The following is a 26,762-nucleotide window of genomic DNA, read 5'->3' as shown; positions in this document are numbered from 1 at the left end:
CACGACCTGAGCTGAAGGCAGATGCTTAACCGATTGAGCCATGCAGGCGCCCAACTTGTAGAGTTCTTTAAAAAATACATAGTTGGGATTTTGAGTGAAATTTTACTGTAGATCGGTTGGGGAGAAATGAAAATTTCACAGTACTGAGTATTCCAACCTGTAGTTTATCTTTCCATTTATTTTAGTCCTCTTTATTTATTTCTATTGTTACATTGGCTTTTTGAGTAGATACTTATTTGCCTAGATTTTTTCCTAGGTGTTTATTTTTATTGAATTAAATATGGAAACAAAAAAACTTCCCTTTTGGCTTGTTGATATGGATGTGTAATTGATTCTCTTGTGTATTGACTTTGGGTTATTTGGTCTTGCTTAATTAGCTCAGTTTTAAATTTTAAATACACCTGTAGATCTTCTAGATTTTCTACTTATATTTTCCATTAATAATGACAGTTTGCTTCTTTGTGAGTTTTATACTTTTAATTTTTTTCTCCCCCCCCCCCCCAGTATTTCATCATTAAGTATGATGCTTGATTTGACACTTGGTTCAAAATTTGGCTCTTTCCACTGGCTATTTTGAATAATGTTGCTAGGAACATAGGTATATAAATATCTGTTGGAATCCTGCTTTCACTCCTTTTGGGTATTTACCCAGAAACGGAATTGCTGGATCATATGGTAATTTTGTGTTTCATTCTTGGAGTACGCACCCTATTATTTTCCATTTATATTCCATTTATATTTCCATTTTATATTCCTACCAGTGGTATACCAAGAATTCTAATTCCCCATGTCCTCCCCAACACTTGTTATTTTTTTCTTCTCTCCCTCCTTCCCTCCCACCTTTCCTTCTTGCCTTTTTTGTTAAAATAGTGATCCACATTTGTGTCAGCTATTGCTTTTTCCCTGATGTTGCTACTCTCCTTTTTGAGCTCCATTTAAACTTGTTAGTTCTTTTCTGTCTGTCCTTTGTCTCTTATCTACTTTTAAAAATTTTTCATCTTTTTGCCTCTTTTATTTCATTCTGGTTTTGTTTTTGTTTTTGTTTCTCCTGCAGACTTAAGTGTCCAGTGTGTTTTTAGGCCCATCCATGGAGTACTGATTTTTGGTATTATATTGTATTATTTGGTGCTTTTAAAAAATTGATGTCAAGCTTTAATATCAGAATAATACTGGCTTCATAAAATAAGTTATGCAGTGAAAAAAAAATCGATGTCACTTTTTTTTTTTATTTAAGATTTCATTCATTTATTTGACAGAGATCACAGGTAGGCAGAGAGAGAGCGGGGGAAGCAGGCTTCCCACAGAGCAGAGAGCCCGATACCGATACTGATACTGGGCTTGATCCCAGAATCCGGGATCATGACCTGAGCCAAAGGCAGAGACTTTAACCCACTGAGCCACCCAGTCACCCCTTTTTTTAAAAGTTGTAATTTCTCTCTCCCAATTTTAATCACATATTTTATGTTCTTACACATAGCAAGAATTATTATTATTAAGTAAGCTCTGTGTCCAAAGTAGGGCTTGAACTCAAGAGACATGCTCTACTGACTAAACCAGCCAGGAATCCCAGAATTACCATTTTCATATCCATTTCTAATTATTTTCATGTACCTAATTCATGTGTGTCTGTATTTCTCCTACTTTTCAGTTATAGTTGTTTGGTGTGCCTGGTTATCTTTGGTTGTGTTTGGACATTGCATTTGAAAAGTGTTCAGAGAGGTAAATTGAGGACCAGAGAGCATGATGTTCTCTCTATCTGGAAGTGATGCGGGTTTCCATCTGCCAAGGTTTTTAGGGTACCACCTAAGCTAAGATCACTTCCATCTGATGTTAGGGATTGATATTTATTTGGCCATCAGGATTCTTGGAAGCTGGTCTGTGGTCCATCTGAAGACTATTTTACTTTCAATTCACTCTCCTAAGGTATAGCCATTTGGATTTCTAACCGAGGTTGTAGGGGTCTATCCAGGCTACCAGCCTTTGAGGGCTCTGAAATCCAACCTCTGTTCTCCTAGACCCATGTGGTCACTGAAAGCAATTTTCACTGCCCTGGTTGTCCCTTCCCAGTGTTTAAACGGCCCAAGGGCAAAAGTGAACTATTTGCTGCATGCTTATCCCTCTGGATTTTAGTTTACTTGTGTTTCAGGACCTGGTAACTTTCTTCGCCTTCCTTGTTCTCTGATGTTTCCAAGCAGATGTTCTTTTATAATTTAGCATTTTTAGTTATTTTCAGCATGAGGGTTAGTTTGAGGTACTTAGCGATTACTTACTCTTTTGAAAGCATGTTTTTAAAATTGTAGGGTAAAGGCATTGTGTTGTACCTTGAGAACTCATCCGTTTCAAATGAATTCATTACTAATCAGTAAACTAGCTTATTTTTGTTTTGTATACAAGGGGTTTATTGACTGTTTACCATGAATCCACTGTTGTGCTATATTTATTAGGGGAATTTTGAGGAAACACAAAGCACAGTATTCCTACGTTCAAGGAGTTTTGCTGTGGAATCAAGCATAAACTCAGAAAGTGAAATGGAATATTGAAGGAGGTGCTTGAAGGTAATGCAGAGTTAATGGCTTGGTGGAAACTAAAGGCAGTAAGTGTTGGGTGTGAGCCCCTCTCCCCCAAAGTCTCTGCCCTCTCTCTCCCAGGCTGGCTTCCTCATGCTGTTCGCTGTGCCCTGTCGAAATCTCCAGCTCCCTGTCACTCCCTGTTTACCAATCCAGCCCTTCAATGGCTGCCCTGTCATCCTGCAGACATGTCTGAGGCCCTTCGGCAGCCACGTGCCCTGTGGCTTCCCAGCCTTGCCCTCAGCTCCAGCTGTCCCCCCATCGTGGCAACCGTCTCACACCTTTGCCTGCGTACTTCTCTCTGCCTTGAGGTCGTGTCTTCCTCTGGTGCAAGGCTGGTTTTTCAAAACTTAGCCTCATGTAGTGTGACTCTTTCTGGGAAGCCTTCTATCCCAGCCCAGTCCCTTGTCGAATCGTAGGCTTCACGGAGCACTGATTGTACCTGTTGTCCACGGTGCTGGCAGTGACAGTAAGCTGGTGGTAACAGCCAGCAGGGGTGGAGGCTAGCCCTTACCACGCACCAAGCATTATATCCTGCACTTCCCATACACACAGTGACCTGTGAGTCTGCTGCTGCTGCTGTCCGCATTTTATAGGTAGGAAATTGAGGCACACAGAGTCTTCACAGCCAATAATTGGGGTCTTCTGGGCAATGAGCTATTCATGTAGCCCCGTCTTCAGTATGGAAATGGAAACATAGGAGCAGGGCCTGAGCTGTGAAGATAAACATTTGTGGGTGATGATTCCCTTCCTTGCCCACTGGGGCTGTGACTCAGGGTGAACTAGACAATTATAAATGAGCCCCTCTGCTTCCTTCCAGAGTAGTTTATTCTGCGGTGAAGGTGCACGGGGCTGTGTTCTGTCCTCTCCTGTCCTATTTCACTGGGTTTTGGCAGCATCTGCCAACCTAGGCTTCTTGGTGGTGGTGGTGGGTCTCTGGACTCCCCAGTCTGTCTGGGCAAGACGTTTTGGAATTTTCTTTTTAGGATGGAGCTAGGCCTGAACTGATCAAAACAACCAAGTAAACTTCCATCCTGGAAAAGATGAAAGACAGTGTTCCCTCAAATTCCACATATAGCTTCACCAACAAGGGCTGTGATATCTGACAGAATTTTGAATTCATTCAAAATGAATGTGTAATTGCCCTCTTACACCTTAGTCTTGAATGCGTTCTGAAGGGATGTGGTGAGCACTTGAAGGCAGCATTCTCACTGTTACTGTAATGAATAACCCTCCAACCTCCAACCAGCAATGCAGCCACACTCATGCTTAGGATTTCATCAGGGAAAAGCCAGTTCTGATTAAGTGATGGGCTTCTCTTTTTAAAATACAAGATTTAATGTTTAGGACAGTTTTGGATCTATAGAAAAATGAGGGTGGTGTAGAGAGTGTCCATGTACACCACACCCAGTCTCTATAGTAACATCTAACATTAGTATGTTATAGTTAAAATTATAAACCAATACTGATACATCATTATTAACTCAGGTCCTGACAAAGTTCATTCAGAGTTCCTCACTTTTTTCCTGCTGGCTTTTATCTGTTCCAGGATCCCACCCAGGACACCACATCACATTTAGTCATCATGTGTCTCCAGACACCTCTAAGTTATGACAGTTTCTTGGACTTCCATGTTTTAGATGCCTTGGCAGTGCTGGTCGGGTTATTTTGTAGGATGTCTGTCTATGGGAATTTGATGTTTTACTCATGATTAAATTGGGCTTAAAGGTTTGGAGGAGGACCTCACAGATGTAAAGTGTCATTTTAATTACACAACAGCAAGTGCTGTTCAACATGAATTGCGACTGTTGATATTGACCCCATTGTCTGCTTGAGGTGGTGGTTTTCAGGTTTCTCCACTGTAAAAATATTCCCCTCTACTTCCGTACTGTAGTCTTTGGAGGAAATCAGTGTATGATACCTAAATCCTCTTTAGCTGATAAGTAAAGCCACTATATTTAAATGTTTTATACCATTACATATAAAAAAAAACCTCCCAACTAATGTTCTCTTTATAAAGAATTTTAAGAATTACTTCCTTTGATATCTTCAAGGTGCCAGTCCTTGCAAGGACAGTTTAGGTTCTGACCCGGCAGTTTCGAGGTAGTGGATTCCAAGCTGAGTAGAAAAAAGCCTGCAGTGTTTGAATTTACAAGCTGCAGTGACAGATGAAAGGAGACAATGACAACGCTTGATGTTAGGGTTATCATTGCTTCAGTCTTGTTCATTTATTGGTCCTGTAAGTTACTGGGCTACTTCATTTAGTTTTGAACCATATTTTAAGGAAAGTTGCACAAAGCAAAACTGCTTCCTACTGAGAAAGGGTTTGTAGGGAGGATTGTCATTTTTAAGGTGGCGTCATACTTTTTTAAACATGTCTCAGTACGTCTGCTAATCACGTAGTGAGATGCAAAAGCTGAGTTTTATGAAGCAGGTTTACTTTTTCTCCACTTATTTTTTGGGAGTACTTAGAATTCGTTAAGTAGGTGAGTTAACATTCCTGGATAAACAGGGATGAAGGAAGAACTGTTGAATTGAGAGATAATTCCAAGTGGAAATTTTGAGAAAAGCTACGAGTAAAGATTGAGTGGTGATGTACCGCTTGATTTGAGTTAGAGCAGCCTCTAGCGTTACTATGTGATAATACACTTACACCTAAATATTAATAATCTGTTCTTTTTGTACTTTTAAATCTGGGGGGAAAAGGGGTTTTCATTTTTTCCAAAAATTGCACCAAGGTAAAGCAAAGCTTTAATTGATGCGGGTGTGTTGTTCAGGCGTCAGCAGTACTGTCCTCACTAAACGTTCATTGGACAGTAGCGCAACCCCAAGAAAAGGATGGTTGGTGGGTTTTGGGCGTGCGCTGCAAGCAGGAAGCGCCAATACCGGGTAGGGTTGGGGTGACTAATCCGAAACGCCCGGCCTAGCCGCCTGGTAGCTAGTGTACCTGTGTTGAGCACAGCTGCCGAAAGCAAATCAGCAGCTTCTTGTTTTCTGAGGCTTCGGAAGGTCGCGAACAGGCTGCTTGGTTTTACCCAGAAGGCTACGCACCAGCTGCGAGTAATTTGCATACGCTGTACTCGCCGGGGCGGGGCCGGTAGGGGGCGGGGCCGGTAGGGGGCGGGGCCGCGGCGCAGGCTTCCACGCTGGTCCGCTGGCGCCTTGGGTGTATCCCCCTCTGGCTGTTTTTTATTTCCTTTCGTACCACCTTACGTTTTGTGTTTAAGCTGTGAACAGCGCTTTGTGTATCAGAGCGGCCCTCTTGACAACCAGTTTATTCTGCTAGTCGGCATGCGCTTTCCGGTCTATTGGACTGCGTCAGGAATGGGGGAGCGTCCTGGGAGCTGGTGGGCCAGAGCGTGGGCTCCGAGGCCAGCGGCTAATGGGTTCCCGGTGTTTCCCCTTGCAGGTGGTTCTTCTCGGCATGGACATCCTGTCCGCCCTGGTCACCCGGCTGCAGGACCGGTTCAAGGCACAGATTGGCACAGGTGAGCTGTGGGTAGGTGTGGAGCGGGGCCCCACATTCTACACCGCCCAGCCCCCAGCCTTCGCTCAGTGTCCCCAAATCCTCCACATAGCGGTACCCAGCCCTCACCCCCCCACCGCACCCACCCTTCCGCTTTAGTCCTTCCACCCTCCCAGCCAGCCCTTGAGTCCTCCTTCAATCTCCTGCTTGCTGGGGCTGCACCACTGCTCCTCCTCCCTTCCTGGGGTCACCCCAGATCCAGCCACCTCACCACATCTGCTGGCATCTTCATGCTTTTTGTTTTTACCATACCTTTCTGCTGGCTTCTTCCAGCGTTTGTGTTCTAATATACGGCATTACTGCTAATTCTTTTATTCTTTTTTTTTAAAGATTTTATTTATTTATTTGACAGAGAGAGAGATCACAAGTAGGCAGAGCAGCAGGCACAGAGAGAGAGAGAGAGAGGAAGAAGCAGGCTCCCTGCTGAGCAGAGAGCCGGATGTTGGGCTTGATCCCAGGAGCCTGAGATCATGACCTGAGCTGAAGGCAGAGGCTTAACCCACTGAGCCACCCAGGCACCCCTAATTCTTTTATTCTTACACAGATTCTTTATGCAGATCAACTATCACATTTTAGTGCGGACAGAATTGTATTTGCCCCGGTTGAGAGGCATTGCTTTCCCATCTTGAGAAGGTCTGCAAATCCGATGTGGCTGTGTTTTTTCCAGATCATATCCTAGGTGTTAACTGTTTCCATTTTGATCATAAATGTTGTTACAAGTGCACGTTAAGTGATCGCTCTTTATTTTGGAGGGAAAAGGATGTCAGCAAAATGAAATAAAAAATAAGCAGGTTTCATCATTTAGGAGATGATTTAGTCATTTCTAAATTCCTGATCTCTGGAATTTCATAATGACAATACAAGCACCAAGCAGCTCTGTTTGTACAAGGATTTCCTTACAGAACTTCTCAGTTTTGGTTGCTACGTGTATATTTGTTATTTTCTGTTAACTTCCTGGTCAATACGCTTTTTCAGATAAGGTTAAGAATTCTTTTCCTAGGGCATTAAGTGTCATTAACGTTAAATATCATTAACTGACATTAAACCTCCCTTACTTTTAGATATTTGATATTTTAATAACATTCCATTTTCCTCATAAGTTAGCTGAGTTGTTCAGGGATATTTCTTGTAAAAGAAAGGTTTATAGACTCTTAGAAGCAGCTAAGTAAACTGACTTCTGGTAGGTAAATGCCCTTGGAGCACTAGCTGATAGTCACAGCTGGAGTGTAATACACATGCGTGTATATATACCCTGTGAAAGGACAGACACACAGTGTAGACGAGAGGCTGAGTTGTAAGTGCCTGCTCCTTGTATCCCCAGCGAATGTTGGAGCCCTCTCTTACATAAAGTTCCTTATGTGTTGACTCCATCCTGCCAGGGTCTTCCACTGACATCCTTCTTAATATTTCACCAGCTTAAAACATGCGGGGAGCTAGCTGGAGGAAGGTCGGTTAAGGAAGAAGACAAGTGGTGTGTCCATGCAAAGGGTTTTGCACATTCTTCTTCTTTTTTTTAATCTTTTTTTCTTTTAGAGATTTTATTTATTTATTTAACCACACACACACACACACACACACACACACATCACAACTAGGCAGAGAGGCGGGGGTGGGTAGCAGGCTCCCCACTGAGCAGAGAGCCCGATGCGGGCTCCATCCCAGGACCCTGAGATCATGACCTGAGCCGAAGGCAGAGGCTTAACCCACTGAGCCACCCAGGCGCCTGGTTTTGCACATTCTTATAGTAGCTCGAAAAGGTTTTAGTGAGAAGAGTAGAATTGTGAGGATTGGTGGTTCTAGGATGGTGTACCACATTTAGGTCAGCATTTTGTCTTCCCAGTAATTGAAATACCCACTTGGTAACTGCAGACTCTCCAAAATTGGCTTTGGTTTGATCAATTTGCGTTTCGATTTTTCAGTGCTGCCAAGTTTAATAGACAGACTGGGAGACGCTAAAGACTCTGTGCGAGAGCAAGACCAGACTCTGCTGCTGAAGATCATGGATCAAGCTGCTAATCCCCAGGTAGTGGGGGGAGGCGCTCTGCTCGGTGGGGGGTCTGCTTGAGATGCTCTTTCTCCCCCTCTGTTTGCAAACCCCTCTCCCAGTACGTGCATGCTCTTTCTCTGGCGGGGGTGGGGGGAGATTAAATTAAATCTTAAAAATAGATTTAATTTCTTTTATTTTTTATTTACTTTTTAAATTTACTTACCTCTTTATTTATATAATTTTTATTTTAGAGAGAGAGAGAATGTGTGCGCGGGAGGGGCAGGGGGCAGAGGGACAGAGAGAGAATCTTAAGCAGCTCCATGCCCAGCATGGAGCCCATCTTGGGGCTTGATCTCATGACCTAGGTCAAAATCAAGAATAGGATGCTTTCACTGACTGAGCCACCCAGATCTCTCAAGGTTTAATTTCTTTTAAGCTGATGTGATTCACATGAAAATTTTCATAACATTTAATCTGTCACTGTCCAACCGCACTGCCCCCCCCCCCCGCCCCCATAGAGGATGTTTTAAAAAATCATAAATAGCAAAGGGTATACTTTGATTAAAATAGTGGGCTTAACATGGGTATCGAGTGCTTGGTTGAATCCATTAGACTCCTGAGCTCGTTTGTGTAACTGTCTCAGTTTCTCTGAGAAGAGGTGGTTGTGGTGTCTGGGGAGTCAGGAGGCTGGCTAGAGCTACCTCATTCCTATCTGCTAGTGAGCTGGGGCTGCCGGCGGATAGATGGACAGAGGGACACAGCCTTGTCTTCTAGGCTCTCGCTCTGTAATGTATAGGTGGGTGGGATGGCGGAAAGATTAGGAAAAGCCATCCAGGGAAGGTAAAACCCAGAACGTCTTCAAAGATGAGCACATGTGTGACTTGTGGCTAAGGCGGGGACAGCTGTCCAGACCAGAAGAGCAGTAGCGCTGTGTGCTCTCTGGCAGGTGACCCAAGCCTTGCTTTCCCTTACTTTCCTCACCCATGAAATGGAGATGGTTACACCTTTCTTTTGGAGCCGTTGGCATAACTAAATGCAATTATATAAAGGAATGTGTTTGGAAAAACTCTGACTTGATACAGAAATACAAGTTAGCATTTTTCATTATGCCCTTGAGATGAAATGGGTTGGTTGTGGCTGGGGATGACCTGGCACCTGTTGAGAGGTCCCTCTTCTGTCGTTCCTGTGTCAAGTGAAAGGCTCCTCCTCTTCACATCTGTCCTCTGTCCCCTACAGTATGTGTGGGACCGAATGCTGGGAGGCTTCAAGCACAAGAATTTCCGGACTCGGGAAGGCACGTGCCTCTGCCTTGTTGCCACACTCAATGCGTAAGTCCAGGCGGGGCGGGGGGATTTCCTTGGCTGAGCGTTTTTATTTGTGACTTTGTGTTTCAAAGTGACTATGGACTTCTGGAAACTGCAGAGAAATGTCCAGGGAAGTGCCGTGCACCCTTCCCCCATGGCCCTTTACTCTTTCCATTTTACATGCGTACCATGCACTGATAGCGCCAGGAGAGCAATACTGAGGCAATGCCCAGGGCTGACACGGATTCCTCTGGTGACACACATGCATTGGGTGTGCAGTTCTGTCCCATCCTGTCCTGTGTGTCACTCCAGGGACCCCTCCCCAACACACACCATGAGGTACAGACCTGTGCAGCATACCAGCCTCCCTCATGCCACGCCCTGCCCCACAGCCACTGATCTGCTCACCAGCTCTGTGGTTTTATTTCAAGAACGTTATATAAATGGAATCAAACAGAACGTGAGCTTCTGAGATTAACTTCTTTCACTCAGTGTAATTTCTTTGGGGTTGCACGTGGTGGGCATTGCCTGAACAGTATTTGATGTCTTCTTATGGCCGAGGAGAGAATTCCGTGGTACAAACATCTCTTTGAGTCCCCATTCACCTGTTGCAGGATGTTCAAGTAGTTTCTAGTTTCCGGCTGCTATAAGCAGAGCTGCCGCGAACGCGTAACTATGTGTCCCTGCAGCAGCATAAGCTTGCATTTCTCTTGGGTTGGTGCCCAAGAGTGCCACTGCGGGGTCCTCTGGTAGCTTTAATTTTAACGAAACCACCGAACTGTTTTCCAGAGTTGTCTGTACCATTTTACATTCCCACCAGCAGTGTATGAATAATTCCGTTTTTTCAGATTCTTGTTAGCACTGAGTGTTCTTTTTTTTCCTTTTAGTCATTTTGATGGGTATGTAGTGGTATCTCTTTGTGGTCTACATTTGATCATGACCCTAGCCGAAGGCAGAGGCTTAACCCACCAAGCCCACCAATTTTTCTATTTTTAAAATAGAAAAATTACAAGTCACCTTTTCTGGTTATAAAAGTGATACTGTATATGTCAGAAAATTTACATCAGGAAGAAAATAATGATCTGGTATATTTCTACCACCTTCACACAATCATGGTTAACTTGTAGTGAGTTTTTAGTTCAACCTGTAAAGTTATATTACTTCAAAGACAGAACTAGGATAATAAGATTTATGTCACCTTATAAATTTTTTCACTCCATATGTTAAGCCTTTTCAGTACCATTAAATTTTCCCAGATTTGTATCTCTTAAAAATGTTCTAGTTTTGATCACAGTGGTTTCACTTCTGAGAATGTATCCTAAGAAGTCATCAGATTAACAGAGAGAATGGCATTCACAAGGGCTATTTGTGCTGGCATTTATGACGGTGAAAGGTGGTCGGTGACTCCCGTGCTGTCCCGCAGGGCAAGGTTTTGCTGGAACCCTCTGTGGCCACTGTCAGGGTCTTCCCACGGAGCAGTCGTTCACTGAGCCTCATCTATGCTCAGGTGGAGAGTTAAGGGAGGAGGACCCTCAGGGGATTTGCCATTTAGTTGAAAACACTGAGCTGAGCAAAATAGGAACTCCTGTATGACAGAATAATAATGCAGGGGCAGCCATGTGTGAGGCTGCAGGAAAGGCTGGGGCCCTGGCTTGGCATCGCAGGTTGGGAGCCAGAATGGAGAGCGCCCCGAGTGCCGGGGAGAAGGCATGGTCAGCGAGCAGCACAAAAAGGTTTTGAACTCTGTGCCAAGGGGTGGGGCCTTTGTGGCATGCTTATTTGGGAACTCGGTGGGCAGAAGATGGGAAGGAAGGGGAGCGGAGGTGTGAGGGGGCGAGAAGGCCCTGGAGGTGTGTGTGTGGGGGTATTTCTTTTTCTTTGTTCTCACCAACAGTAAAACACTCCTTTTGTTTTCAGCTCTGGAGCACATACATTAACACTAAGCAAGATTGTGCCACATATATGTAATTTACTTGGAGATCCAAACAGCCAGGTGAGTGTATTTTAGTGAGAAAGAAGAATATTGGTTATAGACCCTTAAGATGCATTCTGGTGTTCTATGTGTACCTGATAGGTGGGCGGGACTCTATTCCTATTTATAATGCTCAGATAATTGTTCCAAATAATGAGCACTAATGCCCTTTAGCACTGGTGAATATGGTGGTCACGCCGCCCTGTTCTCTATATGGCTGAGGCCTTGCTATCCTTTAAGTGATGTCACCCAGACCAGGCTCTGAAATACCGTCCCTCTGGTCCCTCACTCTCCAGCCAAAACAGGGTGGCCCTGGGGAAAAGTGATCAATGCTGATTGCAGTCAGTCAGGCTTTGCCTCTTGGGGTCAGGTGATTGATTGGAAGGGGCCTAAGGGACCTGTTCTGAGGGGATGGAGACTTCCTGTATTTTGTTCGGGTGCTGTATAATACGATGGTGTATGAAATTCCTTGAACCCTTATGAGGCACGGATGGTATTTTATGTAGATCTTAGGTAAATCCAGAGACCAAACACCGAAGCACCACTTCCTTAATGTAGGCGTAGAAGAGCTGGTAATCCGTGGGCAGTCACCAGGCAGGTCACAGAACTTTCCAAGCTTGGGCCTTAGAAGTGCCGGTTCTCCCACGGGTTCAGTTCCGTTTATCACTGAGAGCCATTTTTATGATAATTAGCTCACATGAACTCATAAGAAAAATACCTTATTAGATAAAGGAGCCGAAAATTGGAACAGTAACCAAAGAAATACACGTGGTACGTAGGCATCTCATTTTAAACCCTGACTGATCATTGCTGACATGTCCCCACAGAGGTTGTGCTAGCTCGCTTCCACTTTCCCTGGATCCCTGGCTCCCGGGTCCCTGTGGCTCTGGGCCCCTCCGGCTCTTGTCCTTCTTTCTTCCTCGGCTTTGCCCTTTCTTATCTCTGTTGCTGCTTTTCCTGTCCCCAGCCCCTCTGTGCACTGTCTGTGGGTTCTCCGGGTCTCTTTTGATCTCATTTGCTTTCCTCTTGCCATCCACTCCTTTATCCAGCCTTCATTGAAAGTATAGGACACTGGAAGTGGAATTTTGAGATGTTTCAATTTACTGAATCACGCTTTTATGTTTCAATGTTAATTTGAAAAGAAACAATTTTTTTAAAAAATTCTAAGTTACCAAATGGGTTGTTTTGCATTTTCTCCCTTTTTGGTCTTGTTTCCATTTTTGTTTTCTGTGGGAAGAAAAAAATCCCTTATTGAGGTCACACATTAGGTGATGGCTGCTATCACATGGTATCCTTAAGTCCAGTGGGAAAGCCAGCCTGGCTAGCTGAAGTTCTTGTTCCTAACTCAGGTGCTGTCATGGGCCACTTGGGTGATGTGACTCCACGCGGTGGGCCCCTGGGACCCTGAGCATTGGCACGCAGTGAGGCGGGTGCTCGGTGGGCATCCTTGGGCAGTCTGTCGCGGACAGAGCCGGAGTACCCCAGACTGTGCACTCAGATGGTCATCCGTTGAACCCCACCTGCCTTAGGAAGGTTTATTTGCACCCGTATACACGCACAGACACACGCAGTCCATGTCTCCCAGAGCCCTCCAGCCAGGAAAGTACCACCTGCTTCTCTGCTGCTAATGCACGGAATCATTCCTCCCCTTGGGCTGTGTGTATATGTTGCACGTGCCTGTGCTCTTGCCTTTCCTTTAAACTTTTCATCAGTCTTTCCTGCTGTGGGCCCCAGCAGGGGGCTAGCCTCCTCTATATTCCAGTCAACAGCTGACCTGCGCAGGAGGCCACAGATCTGAAGAGCTCAGATTCTGTAGAGCATTCAACTTGGGCCTGCCAGTTAGCGTTTAATGTACTGGGGCTCTTGTGTACTCCCAGTGGCCTGAAATGTTGGGGTTCCTTTTTAATGGTGAGCCTGCGGGTGGGCGGAAGCAGTGTGGGGCCCGCGTGGCTGTGTTAGTGAGCGCCGTGCTGTGCCTTCAGCCTGAGCGAGCTGCTTTTACAGAATGTCCCTTGGCAGTTGGAGTGTAGTACTTTGTAGACCGAAGAAAATGAAGAAAACATGTTCTGCCCTATTTCCTGAATCGAGGGTGCTCTAGACCTCAAATGCTGTCTGACCCGATAGCTTTGGAGCCTGAGGAATGATGATTTTGAAGGCTAAGGAGATTGGTTCAGAAGATGTAGATATACTCCTTCCACTAGTCGCATGCTGAGCGTTTTATACACGCAATACATAGGTTCCACACTGCTGGCCTGAAACCTGATCGTAGCCTCATGTGTGGGCGCGTGTGTCTGCACAGTGTTTTAGCTTTATGTTTAAGAGCTTTGATGTTCTTATATTTGAAAGATTCGTATTCCTGATTTCTCTTGAAAGATTACATATGGCAGACCCATACCTACATTCCTCCCAGGCTGGGTGACGGCGGCCTGTTTGCCCGACCCCCTCCATGTTCCCTCTTCTCTCTGCCAGCAGGGTCCCCTGCCAGAGTCATTTGTCACTGTATACCAGCTACCAGGTCCCCGCCTGGGCCATTGAGGCACTTTACTTTGGCATCTACTAGACGCTCAGATACTTGTGGAATGAATTTGTTGTTTTTTCTAGCCCTCCAAGCAGCCCTCAGCTCACAAGGAGAAAGTGGAGACTAAAATAGTTTATATATTGGATCTGGGATTACACTGTTTCTAAAGGGCCAAGGAGGTACTCAGCTGTGCTTTGATTCTAAGGCTGGTCATTTTCCCACTAAATCTCTTAAACTGATGTTGGTCCAGACTTTCTAAGTAGGACAGGATGTTGCTTGCTCATTCAGGTGATGGGCTCTGAGCAGATATCATTCATTAGAAAGCGGGCTGAGTCATTTTCAGGAGACAGTGGCATTAACAGCTTATATAGTAAATCCATGTTTCTGTATAAAAATGGTGCCTAAATTCAGAAGGTCTTTCTTTTCCCAAGTAAACTGATAATCTATTAGTTGGCTTGGGCCACCGACCTATAGATCGGTGGCTTGAACAGAAGTGCATTTCTCACAGTTCTGAAGCCTGGTAGTTTGGGATCAGGGTGCCAGTATTGTCTGGTTCTGGAAGTGGGGGGAGGGGTCTCTTCCTGGTCTGCGGACTGCTCCCTCACTGTGTGCTCACATGACCTCTCTGTGCCTGTGTGGAGAATGGAGCCAGCTTGTGGGTGTCTTTTCTTGAAGGACACCAAACCTCTTGTGTCAGGGCCCTATTCTTATGACTTTGTTTCACCTCAGTTATGTGCTTATAGGTCCTGTCTCTAAGTACAGTCGTGCTGGGGGATTAGGACTTCAGTATATTGGGGGTGGGAATGCGAACAGTCTGTAACATAACATTTGCCCTTTTCCACCATAGGGGAAAAATGGTCTGTGAAGTTACCTGTCCTATAACCTGTAAACCCTTAAATCAGGAGTAGCTGGCAGTATTGAGAATTATAAATTGTGTCCCTGCTTCCTTCCTCTGCCTTTTATTCTCTGTTATTTTGATGTCATTGCTTGAAACCAAACACAAACGCATGTTGCTCCCCTCTCTTTGCCTACCGAAGTAAGTACCCTTCCCCGCTCCTCCCCAACCTTCACAGGCTGGCTTTGGTTCCAGGGTATACTGGAAAGTTGTACCCCCCCACCTGCCGCCCACCGTGTGTTTATTGGCAAACTTTTAAACCTAGGAAAAATACTAGGACTAATAGTAATATCTGTATTTACCAGTTAACATTTTTGTCACATTTGTTTTCTTTCTCCCTGTACGTATACACATACCCCCACATAGAAACGCACTCTTTTTTTTTTTTCTGAACCATAATATTTTTGCTCTGACCTGATGTTTTTGCTCTGAGATACATCCGTTTATATCTCTAAATAACAAGGATATTTTCTTATAGAATTACATGTTATTTTCATATCTAAGAAATTCAATATTGCTAAAAATGGTAACATTTTATGTACAATCTGTATTCAAATTTCCCTGTTTTTGTTTGTTTTAAATCTGTTCTGTTTCTTAAGCCTTATTTTTTGCTGCTTTCTTATCTTAGTTTGTATTTGTGTTTTTCCAACTACTTACTCGCTCTTCCTGAAGCACATGCCATGTGTCTCTGCTTTCATGCCTTTACACACAGGCTGTACCTTGTTTGGAACCTGTCTCGTTCCATCTTTATCTGGTAAAATGCTGTCCCTTAAGCACATTTTAAGTGGTTCCTTCCTCTTTCAGAGAATGTTCCTTGCTATCATCTAGTATATTTGCTCCCTTCTCTAAACTGTGTGAGTTCTTTGCACTTCTGTATGATATATACTACATCCTGCTCTGTATTAAATGAAGAATTTATGGACTACCGCCCCCCTCCCTCCCCTCCACCAAGCCCCTTTTAGGACTGTTAGCTTCTTGAATACAGGGCTCTATGTATAATGGCTTTTACTACCCTTTTTTTTGCTCACTATTTTATTGAGTTCAATCTAGAAAGCTTTTTACATGGAGTTTTGTTTTTAGTATAATTCATTTATTTGTAGTATTTTCTGTTTTGGGAAAGTGATCTGAAAATTGTGGATTCCTGACGTCCTCTGAAAAAATTGAAAGCACTAAGGGATGTGGACTTTAGCACATCTACAGGGAGGGACTTGAATTTCCCCTTTGGAATTGTACCAGCATCATGGCTTTGTCTAGTCAAACATCTATAAGGGATTGTATCGCAGTTGCATTGGCAGATTGGTGATAAACTCGGGGTGGCGTACAGCCTGTTGTGCCCCAGCAGGAAGCGCTGTGGACTGACACAGAGCAGCTGTAAGATCTCTTCTTTTACATCTAGGTTCGAGACGCAGCAATAAACAGCTTAGTGGAGATTTACAGACACGTGGGAGAACGTGTGAGGGCAGACCTCAGTAAGAAAGGATTGCCGCAGTCCCGGTGAGTTCAGACTGTCTTCCTTCCTTCTGCTCTTCTCATCTTCTTTCTTCAGTTAACCACCTGGTTTGCATTACTTAATTTACAGTGGTGATTATGTTAAAAGAATATGTGGTCAGAGGATTGGTGGTCGGAGGCCTTACTCAGATCGTGTGTCGGGGCCCCTCCCATTCCACTTACTCAAAAGGAGGACTGTCACCCAGACATCTAGCCACATCTCATGCCATGTATTGATTCTAGAAGCATGTTTAAAATTGAAAGGTATTGAACAATTTAAGCATTTTTTGGCTTGTGTAGTTATATCTAGTTTGCAGCAAGTACCTGGTGCAGTAGGTGCTTCAGATATATTTGTTTGGATTAATGAAGCCTTCCAGAATGAGCCTGGATAGAAATAAAGAAGTAATAATTCTGGAAAGCATCTTTGAAAAGGTCATTTTCTGCCAGTCTCAATTCATAGAGGCCAGTGCAAGGGCATCCGCATCTCATCAGATCCAAGACCAAGTGAGTCCACGGATGTCTCTGTTGTTGTCAGCGTTTTAAAAAAATAATGAACAACTGGATATCTATAATTTTAACTACGGTGGGGGAATCTTAGACCCTTTGTGCTTCGCCCCATTCCTTTAAGGGAGAGAGTAATGCGCAAGTCGTGGGGAGCTACACGTGACCTGGGCTTCTGGAGCAGCTTGTCTGAGCCCGTCACTGTGTCCAGGAGATAGAAGGACCCATGAAGTGACTTGGGAGAGCACACAGCAAGAGTCAGAGCTCAGAGGGAAGCCCTGTTCTTTTGACTCCCCTTTTAATTTTCTCTACCCCATTTCACAAGAGTTTACAGAATATTGGGAGTCTACATATGGGTTGGGATTTTGAAATATACTGGAGTCCTCTATCTTGATGTCCCTTAATTACCTATGATGGAAGCAGGCCCTTTACCCTAAAGTAGGGGTTCTGTGAGCAGGCAGCTGGGGCTTTACTCACTGTTGTTGAGAGTCCTGTCTCCCAGGTTGCTCTCACGATGGCCCCTGAGCTATGTGCAAGATTATTAGGTGGGTATAAAACTGTTTTCATGTTTTTTATAACAGGTAATCTGTGAGAATAGACTTATTTTGTCCCTGTGTTTTATGAACCTCAGCTTTCTTGTCTTTGAGTATATGGGAGAACGTTTAGGAGAAAGACAAACTTAAAGACAAAAACCCTACATAGTGTTCTAGGGAAAATTGGAGGGCCCAGGTGAGCAGGGAGGGCAGGACTGGCGGGAGAGGGCTGTTTACTCATGATATCAGTGTCATCATTGGGAAGACAGGCTATGAGCAGTGAAGCCCTTTCCTGCTGGGGGTGGGAGCCTCACCAGGCTGGGTAGCTCCCAGGGGCTCTAGGCTATGAGCAGACCGTCTCACCTAGTGGGACATCTGTGTTCTGTCTGAAGGCTTCTATACCAAGCCCATACTCCTGGGAGGTGACATGGTGACACTGAGGTCTGGAGAGACGAGTGCTCAGAGGAAACTGCTGTCCTTAGGGGAGGCCGGCTTGCAATGCTGCCCCTGGGCTGGCGGCTGGAAGCTTTGATCTGGGGGGACTTCCCATTTCCAAGGAGTGGGTGAGAGTAGCTCACCGTGCCCCAGCAGTGTGTGTTACACTGAACATCTGCTTTCCTTTGGGGAGGCTGGCATGTTGCTAAGTGCTACCCCAGGGAGTGTCTGCATGACCAGCCCCAGCAGAGCCCTGGAAGATAGCACGGCACACTGTTGTCGTTGTCACAGCCTGTTGCTGGGGATAAGCATGTCTTCTGTGACGCCACTCCACTGGGAGGGGCTCTGGGAAGCTTGTGCCTGGTTTCCTGCAGACCTCTCCCCCGTACCTTCTCCCTTTGCTGGTTTCTTGGAGTGTCCTAAGTATGATAGTGATGGCCATGAGTGTGAATGTGCGCCAAGCCCTGAGTCCTCTCAGCCAGTCATTAAACCTGGGTGTGGACTTGGGGACCCCAACACAGAGGTTGATTGAAGTCAGGCTCCAGGGGGCAGTTAATGCCAACCAGACCAGGGGCTAGAACCTTCTCATTCAGACTCCTAGTGATTGGTTTTTATACCACCCCCCCCCCCCCCCCCTTTTTTTTTTAAATGAAAAGCTGCAGAAGAGTTAGTTTGGTCTTCTGTGAATGGGAATGAGGTTTCTGACCCCTGATGTGACTTAAAATCCTTCCTAAAATTTGTAGACCACATGCAGAGGGTGGTCCTAGGGAAATGGGCCCACGTCCTTCTCGGTTGTCGCTGTAAAACTCTGGTAGACACGGTGCCTGGAGAAGGAGGCTGTTGGTGCTTCAGAGGCATTACTCTGGTGAAAGAGGCTGAAACTTCGTGTTTCTTCGTATTTCTTTAGTTTGATTTTGCCAGTGACACATGTGAGTGGAATGAGACCTTGGAAGAATTCTGCTGTTGTTTAGAAGATTCATTGTCTGCTGTCTGTGGCTCCAAGTGGCTGATGGGAATACTTGAACATTCTAGACTTCTGTTAGTCATTTATATTTATCTATTTTACTGTTATGTGAGCATCACAGATTTTCGGCTTAGCAAGATATGCCATAGGACTAATAACGTGTGGGATATGCGTGGTGCTTTCTGAAACGTGCATTTCATCCTGAAATGAAAATGTTGCTCTCTTAAAAGTTTTTCCACTGAGTGCTGTGTTTGAGAAGATTAATTCTATCTCTAGGAAATGTGTGATGAATAAAATGTCTTGATAATATCAGCTAAGTGACATAAGCATTAAGATAAAAAATGTGCCTTGAGGTGCAGCTCCTTTTTCCCTTTCACAGTTGGGAGGAGACCAGTCCTTTCTTCTGCTTCACTTTGGAGGAACTGGAATTTCACTTTTGGGCCATGCATTTGGTTGTTATTTGAGTCTTGTCTATCTGGTAGCTAAAGTCACTTTTTTTTTTTTTTTTTAAAGATCTCATTTATTGAGAGAGAAAATGAACAGGGGGAGGGGCAGAGGGACAAGTAGACAGTGGGGGAGCCTAACATGGGGCTTGCTCCCAGGATCCTGAGATCATGCCCTGAGCTAAAATCAGATGCTTATTAACTGATTGAGCCACTCAGGCTCCTGTCATTCAGAATGTTAAAGCCAGTGCCTCATTGAGTCACTACAGCTTTCAGTGTTTCCATGGAGAATTCTAAAGCCATTCTGTTTCTTCATCCTATGTAGATAACTTTGATTTTCTTGGTCTGAAACTTCATGATGATGGGTCTTGTCTGAGAGACCATTTTCATTTATTTGCATGGTGTACTTGGAGGGCTTTTCCTTCTAGAACCTCATGTCTTCTGAGTAAGGTACTTTAGGAATATGGCTACTATATTTATAAATATAGTTTATATTTATATATTTGTAAATATAAATAATATAACTATATTTGTAAATATAAAACTTACATTTACAAGTATGATAGTTATACTATGACCACTTGAATATTGGGTATTTGATTTAAAAATTTGCCTTTCTTGTTCCAGTTGTATGGTCCCTTTTTATAGTATTCCATTTCTGTTTTTTAAATAAGAGCCTTCTTGAAATATTCCTATACCATAATTTTCATATTTTTATAATTTACCGTATCTCCTTTAAAATGAACAGTTCAGTTGTTTCTAGTATATTCAGAAAGTTGTGTGGCAGTCATTGCTATCAGAGAACATTTGAAAAGAATCCCTGTATCTATCAGCAGTCACTCTCTATTCCTTCCTTCTCCCTAGTTCCTGACAACGACTAGTCTACTTTTTATTTCTATAGATTTGCCTATTTTGGGACATTTCATGGAAATCACACAAAATGTAACTTTTTCTTGACTGCCTTCTTCCACTTACCACAATATCCTCAAAGTTCAACCATATTATACCATGAGTCATTCCTTTGTATTGCTGAATAAAATTCCACTGTGTGTAGATTTCACATTTTGTTTCTCCATTCCACTGTGGATAGACACTCGCTTCTACTTCTTGGCTATTGTGAATAATGCTGCTGTGAAAGTGGTTGTACAGATCTTTCTTACATTACTTGCATTCAGCTCTTATGGTTAGATTTCAGAAGTGAAGCTGCTGGATCAAATACACTGCTATGTTTAGTATTTTGAGGAACCACCATTATGCTTTCCACAGCTGTTGCACCATTTTGCATTCCCACCAGCAGTGCCAACAGTTGTTATTTTGGGTTTTGGATTGTTTTGTTTTATTTTCTTAGTGTTTGGGGATTTCAGTTGCCATCATAATTTATAGAAGCCTAGTTAGAATTATTACCCTTAATTAATTTCAGTATTAAAAACTTTACTCTTACATAGTTCTGTTTTCTCCCTTTGTTTCTTCTTCTGCTATGTTTATCTATACATCTTTGTATATTAAGCCCACCAACACATACAGTTTTATACTTTTTTTTCCTAAAGATTTTATTTATTTATTTGTCAGAGAGAGATCACAAGTAGGCAGAGGCAGGCAGAGAGAGGGGGAAGCAGGCTCCCTGCTGAGCAGAAAGCCTGATGTGAGGCTCAATCCCAGGACCCTGAGGTCATGACCTGAGCCCAAGGCAGAGGCTTAACCCACTGAGCCACCCAGGCACCCCAGTTTTAGACTTCTTGTTTTATGTAGTTTACTTTTAAGTCATGTAAGATAAGAAAAAAGTTAAAAACAAAACATACATTTATACTATTGTATTTACCTAGATTTTATCTTTACCTTTGTAGTTACTTTTAGTGGTGTTTTTATACTGTCATGTGGTTTTGGGCTAATGTATTGGCTTCTTTCGTTTCAAACTGAAGGGCTTGTCTAATTTTTCATTTATCTAAAAATGTCTTAAATTTTCCTTCATTTTTCCCCCACTCAGAGTCTGCAATTCATTATATTTGGTAGTATGATTTCATGTAAAGACTGAAATATCTTTGGTCCGGAGAAGATTCTCTGCTTCATTTTTGAAGGATAATTTTGTTGGATGTAGAATTCTTGGTTGAGCTTTTTAGGTTTTATTTTATGTGTGTATGTATTTGCTTGCTTATTTTCAAATTATTGAAGTATACTTGGTTGAGATTTCAAATTTCAAGACTGAATATGTTATCCCAGTGCCACCTGGTCTCCACTGTTTCTTTTTTTTTTTTTAAGTGAGAAATTAATTATCTCATTGAGAATTTTTTGTATGCAATGAGTGGCTTCTCTTTTGTTGCTTTCTCTTTTTTTTAAATTTAAATTCAATTAGCCAACATAGAGTACATCATTAGTTTCAGATGTAGTGTTCAGTAATTCTTCAGTTGGATATAAGACCCAGTGCTCATCACATTATGTGCCCTCCTTAATGCCCATCACCCACTTACCCTGTTCTCTCACCCACCTTCCCTCCAGCAACCCTCAGTTTCTTTCCCATAGTTAAGAGTCTCTCATGGTTTGTCTCCCTCTCTGATTTCTTCCCGTTTTCCCTCCCTTCTTCTATGATCCTCTGCACTGTTTCTTATATTCCACACGTGAGTGAGATCATATGATAATTGTCTTTGTCTGATTGACTTATTTTGCTCAGTATAATACCCTTCAGTTCCATCCACGTTGATGTATGGTAAGATTTCATTCTTTCTAATGTCTGAGTAATATACCGTGTGTGAGTGTGTGTGTGTGTGTGTGTGTGTGTGTGTGTGTACGTGTACACATACCACATCTTTATCCATTCATCTGTCAGTGGACATCTGGGCTGTTTCCAGAGTTTGGCTATTGTGGACATTGCTGTTATAAACATCGGGGTGCAGGTGCACCCCTTTGGATCCCCTTTGGATCACTACATTTGTCTTTTTGGAGTAAATACCCAGTAATGCGATTGCTGGGTCATAGGGTAGCTCTATTTTCAACTTTTTGAGGAACCTCCATACTGTTTTTCAGAGTGGTTGCCTCAGCTTGCATTCCCACCAACAGTGTAGGAGGGTTCCCCTTTCTCTGCCTCCCCGCCAACATTTGTTGTTTCCTGACTTGTTTATTGTTGCATTCAAGATTTTCTCTTTGTCTTTTCTTCCAACAGTTTGTTTCTCTTTTGTCTAGGTTAGGATCTCTTTAAGTTTATCCCATTTGACGTTTGTTTCTTGAACATGTAGATTAAAATTTTATATAAAATGTGTGAAGTTTTTGGCCATTATTTCACCATGTATTCTGCCTTTTTTCTCTCTTCTGGTAATTCCCATTATATGTATGTTGGTACATTGGTATTATAAGTTATATATACATTGGTATATATAACTCTTGGGCTCTGTCCTTTTTTTGTTTCTCAGGGTATTGCCAATTGATTCATCTTCAAGTTTGCAGCTTTTTTCTTCCCCCAGCAAAAATTTGTTGTTGAGCCCTCTTGTGAAATTTTTTAAAAGGTTTTATTTTTTTAGGTAATCTCTATACCAACATGGGGCTTGAACCCACAACCCAGAGATCAAAAGTTGCATGCTCTACTGACCAAGCCAGCCAGATGCCCTATCTAGTGAATTTCTTTCTTTCTTTCTTTTTTTCTTTTTAAAGATTTTAGACAGAGATCACAAGTAGGCAGAGAGGCAGGCAGAGAGAGAGAGAGAAGCAGTCTCCCCGCTGAGCAAAGAGCTGGATGCGGGGCTTGATCCCAGGACCCTGAGATCATGACCTGAGCCGAAGGCAGTGGGTTAACCCGCTGAGCCATCCAGGCACCCCTCTAGTGAATTTCTTATTTCAGTTTTTATACTTTTCATTTTTAGAACTTCTCTATGATTCTTATTTTTTTCTGTTTCTTCATTGATATTCTCTATTTGGTGATACATTGTTCTTATATTTTCCTTTAATTCTTTAGAAGTAATTTCCTCTAGTTCTTCCAACATATTTATAATAGTTGATTTTAAGTATTCATCTATTTTTTTTTAAAAGATTTTATTTATTTATTTGTCAGAGAGAGAGAGGGAGAGAGAGCAAGCAAGCACAGGCAGACAGAATGGCAGGCAGAGGCAGAGGGAGAAGCAGGCTCCCTGCTGAGCAAGGAGCCCGATGCGGGACTCGATCCCAGGACACTGGGATCACGACCCGAGCCGAAGGCAGCTGCTTAACCAACTGAGCCACCCAGGCGTCCCTTAAGTATTCATCTATTAAGTTCAGTGTCTGGGCTTCCTTTAAGGATAGTTTCCGTTGACTAATTTTTTTTCTCTCTGTATGGGCCATATTTTCTTGTTTTTTACATGTGTAATTTTTTTATACTTGACCAGCTGAAACTGGTCATTTACAATAATCTGTTGTGACAACTTTGGAAATCCTGTTTGCTCTCTCTTCACATTTGTTGTTGGTGGTGGTGGTTGTTTTTGTTGTTCCTTGCTTAAGTGATTTTCCTGAACTAATTGCATATAGTCTGTATTTTTATTTTTATTTTTTTTATGTGTATGACTACTGAAGTCTCTGTTTGGTTAACTTAGTGTTCAGCTAATGATTAGACAGAGATTTCCTTGAATGCCTTTAACCAGTAAATCTCGTAGCCTTTGGTGAAGGGCTGTCTGGGTATGTTGAGGAATGTTTTCGGTGTTCTAGCAGACAGTTTTTACACCGCTGCCTTCCCCTTTATTGGCTGCTTGTGCAGAGCCTCAAGGTCAGCCAGGCATGAGACCTTAGTGACTTCTTAGGTGTTTCCTCAGTCTTTCTTATAGCCTTGCAGATTCCCAGGAATATGTCAGATTTTTTCAAAGTTCCTTGCAAAGATATCTTTCTCCATTTTTCTTTGTAAGTTTTTGGTCAGTGTCTTTGCTCCAGTTTTATCATCTCAGGCAGCTGCCATGTTAAACAGTTGCTGTGGATTCTTTTTGATCATGGCTTCAGGGAAAAGAGTCTCAACCACGAAGCATGCTGTGAATCAGGTCAAGTAAAACACTGTGAATGGGGATTCTGGAATATGCCAGACAGGTGAAATAATTACAGTTCTCTTAGAATGGGGATTTTTATGCTGCTCCACACTTGTTCAGCATCTCCCAGTGGCTTTAAGGCTGCTGGTTTTCAAACTGCCATGATTTGGGCTGTTGATTATTTAGCTAGTCAGTTGGAGATGGAAATAAGATACAGCAAAACAGTGAAAAGCTTGTTGTCCTTACCAAGATTAGCCATTTTTCTTGAAGAATGCTCCTTGGATTGTTGCAAGCCTTTGTTTTCAGAGCCTGAAAAACTTGATTTTGACAGATTTTTGCCAATGTTTTATTTGCTTCTTTGGAGGAACAGATTTTCAGGGGTTCTTATTCTGTCATTTTGAAGGGCTCCTTCCATGTTAGTTTTTATAATTGCAGTATTTTCTTGATGTGTTGGGAAGTATTAATGATATATTTTAAAAACTTCTCATTGCCTCTTCTTTCCTCTGTATTGTGATTTTGGAGTATGTATTTATTCATGTTGGTCTCTTTCACTTTAAAAACTTGGCTCGTGTGTCTTTGAATGCTTGGTTATCTGCTCATATTTAAGAGTAGTGGACTAAAAAGTCAATGAAAAGTTCTGAGTGTATGGATGGGTCTTGTTGATTGTGAACAGACTAGTATTTGCTTTTATGAAATTATTTTAATTTTTAAAATTAATTAATATTTGAGAGAGAGTCATGGGATTAGGAGGGAGAGGGAGAGAGAGAATCTTGTGCAGGTTCCACACCCAGCACAGAGCCAGACATGGGGCTCAATCTCATGACCCCGAGATCATGACCTGAGCTGAAATGAAGAGTTGGACGCCCGACCAAATGAGCCACTCAGGCGCCCCTAAATTTATAAGATATTCTAGGAAGGAATAATTAGATCTAGATCTTATAGTAAAATAAATGCCAGTTCGATTGAAAAGTTGAATATAAATTTTGAATTCAGAAAAACCAGGGGAAAATGGTATTGGTTACTTGTCAAAATTTAAATTTGAGATCCAGAGATTTAAAATGAAAAATGAAAGAAAAAAAAAGTTGGTGCCTTTCGAGAGTAATCCTTAGTATCCTTAGTTATATATGCAGTGTCTTTGAATGTATAAAACTCACCCTTTAAGGTTTGTGCAAATTTGTTGGTCCCAGAGAGGCATTTCATATTGCTGTGTTCAGAGCTAAAGGCAAAGAAGACACTCCTCAGGAATTCTTTGTTGGTGTTAGACTGTCCTGGTGTTAGAATGAGGCAGCTAGTGAGACAGATGTGTGAGTAGAGGGTGAGGCACACCTGCTTGAGGAAATTCTGAATTAAAGTGTAGTACCAAAAGTAGTAATCTGTTGTGCATTCTCATACCTAGTTGTTTGGGCCAGCTTGTGGGTAGCTTGTTGTAGGTGTGGGTAATGTGGCCCCAGTGAGTAGACATTGCCACAGCGAGAGCATCTGCAGACTCTCCCACAGTGGCCACTGAGAATGGTGACTACTCTAACCAACAATGGGTGAAATTCTTGCCTCTTGCAGGAATTTTAGGAACAGCCAAGGTGGGAGGGCTGCCTTGTTCCTAACTTGCAAACTTGCAGGCCTGCTCACATCAGAGGGTGTAGTTGTGACACAATAAAGTGGGAAGTTGGTCAGGGCATATGCCCTGGCAACCTGTGTAGTGACATTATTCACACGCTTTGTAAGCCACTGGAGATCTTTGGTGCTTTTAAGAGGGAAGGTGATGGAAACATCATAAGAATTTGATTCTGAGGCATTTTTTCCAGATCTTTTAGTAACCTCTGGATTTGAAAGTGAGTTTTACTCCTATCTGGTCCTGAGATGACAAGATTTTTGTAATTCAGTGCCATCTTTGATTCATTGGTAGTGGCTGCCTGGAGTGGCTTTGGGAAGGATTTTGAGGCTCCATCTGGGCTTTAGATGGAAAGATGGGCAAAAAAGATTGATATCTGCCATGGAACGAGAATGGGGGGGAAGGCAGTATTTCAGCTCCTTCATCCCCCTCACTTTACGTCTCCTTGCTGATGTGTACTTTTGGCTCCCCTCTTGCTTAGAATGTGACATTCTAAGAAGAAAAGAATGAAGTAGAAGCTTTAGAAGTTAAGAACGTTACACACTTATCCTCTGGCCAGCTCGGTGCTGGACTCAGTGAATGAACTGTGGATGAATGGAGGCCAGGATGTACCTAGTTTCCATAGTGAGGACAGAAACAGGATTCACGCAGGGATGTAACGCTCCTGCATGACATGGTATTTGATGAATACAGAACACCAGAAGTATATAGTTCCCATCCCTATCCCAAAGGAGAGTCCGTTGTAGTTGTGAAGAAAAGACAAACATGTTTGAACTAATTACAGCTTGTCTGACAGGACAGTTTATAAGCAAGTGCTAAAATTTTTAGTCTGGTCCTGGAAATGGGTGGTGTGGGTCTGAACGCAGAAGTACATTGCGTTGAGATTCTCATCCTTCACTATTATTCCACCGTGTCTGTGTTTTGCTTCAGAAAGCCTCGTTTTTTTCTTGACTTATTCTAGGCAAGATTAGCACCCCTGCACCCCATCCTACTCCCAGTTTTTCTCTCATTACTGGTGTCACTAGGGTGGAATGTTTTGACTGGTTAAGG

At 43.0% G+C, this 26,762-nt stretch overlaps 1 protein-coding gene across 3 annotated transcripts in view; it reads left to right on the top strand.

The window, feature by feature from the left end:
- The window catches only part of LOC111146794 (CLIP-associating protein 1), a 264,703-nt gene that overhangs the window by 85,256 nt on the left and 152,685 nt on the right, over positions 1–26,762 (top strand). For all 3 annotated transcript variants that reach the window (XM_022502657.1, XM_022502594.1, XM_022502516.1), the window contains exons 3-7: positions 5,977–6,055; positions 8,013–8,116; positions 9,317–9,408; positions 11,302–11,377; positions 16,166–16,263. In XM_022502657.1, coding sequence (XP_022358365.1) covers positions 5,977–6,055; positions 8,013–8,116; positions 9,317–9,408; positions 11,302–11,377; positions 16,166–16,263 — 449 coding nt within the window. The remainder of the gene's footprint in view (positions 1–5,976; positions 6,056–8,012; positions 8,117–9,316; positions 9,409–11,301; positions 11,378–16,165; positions 16,264–26,762) is intronic.

The sequence above is a fragment of the Enhydra lutris genome, unplaced genomic scaffold (genome assembly GCF_002288905.1).
Source record: "Enhydra lutris kenyoni isolate GAN:26980312 unplaced genomic scaffold, ASM228890v2 scaffoldscaffold1, whole genome shotgun sequence".
NCBI lineage: Eukaryota > Metazoa > Chordata > Mammalia > Carnivora > Mustelidae > Enhydra > Enhydra lutris.
The sequence above is the reverse complement of the archived record's forward strand: the minus strand, read 5'-3'. Positions and strand labels throughout refer to the sequence as shown.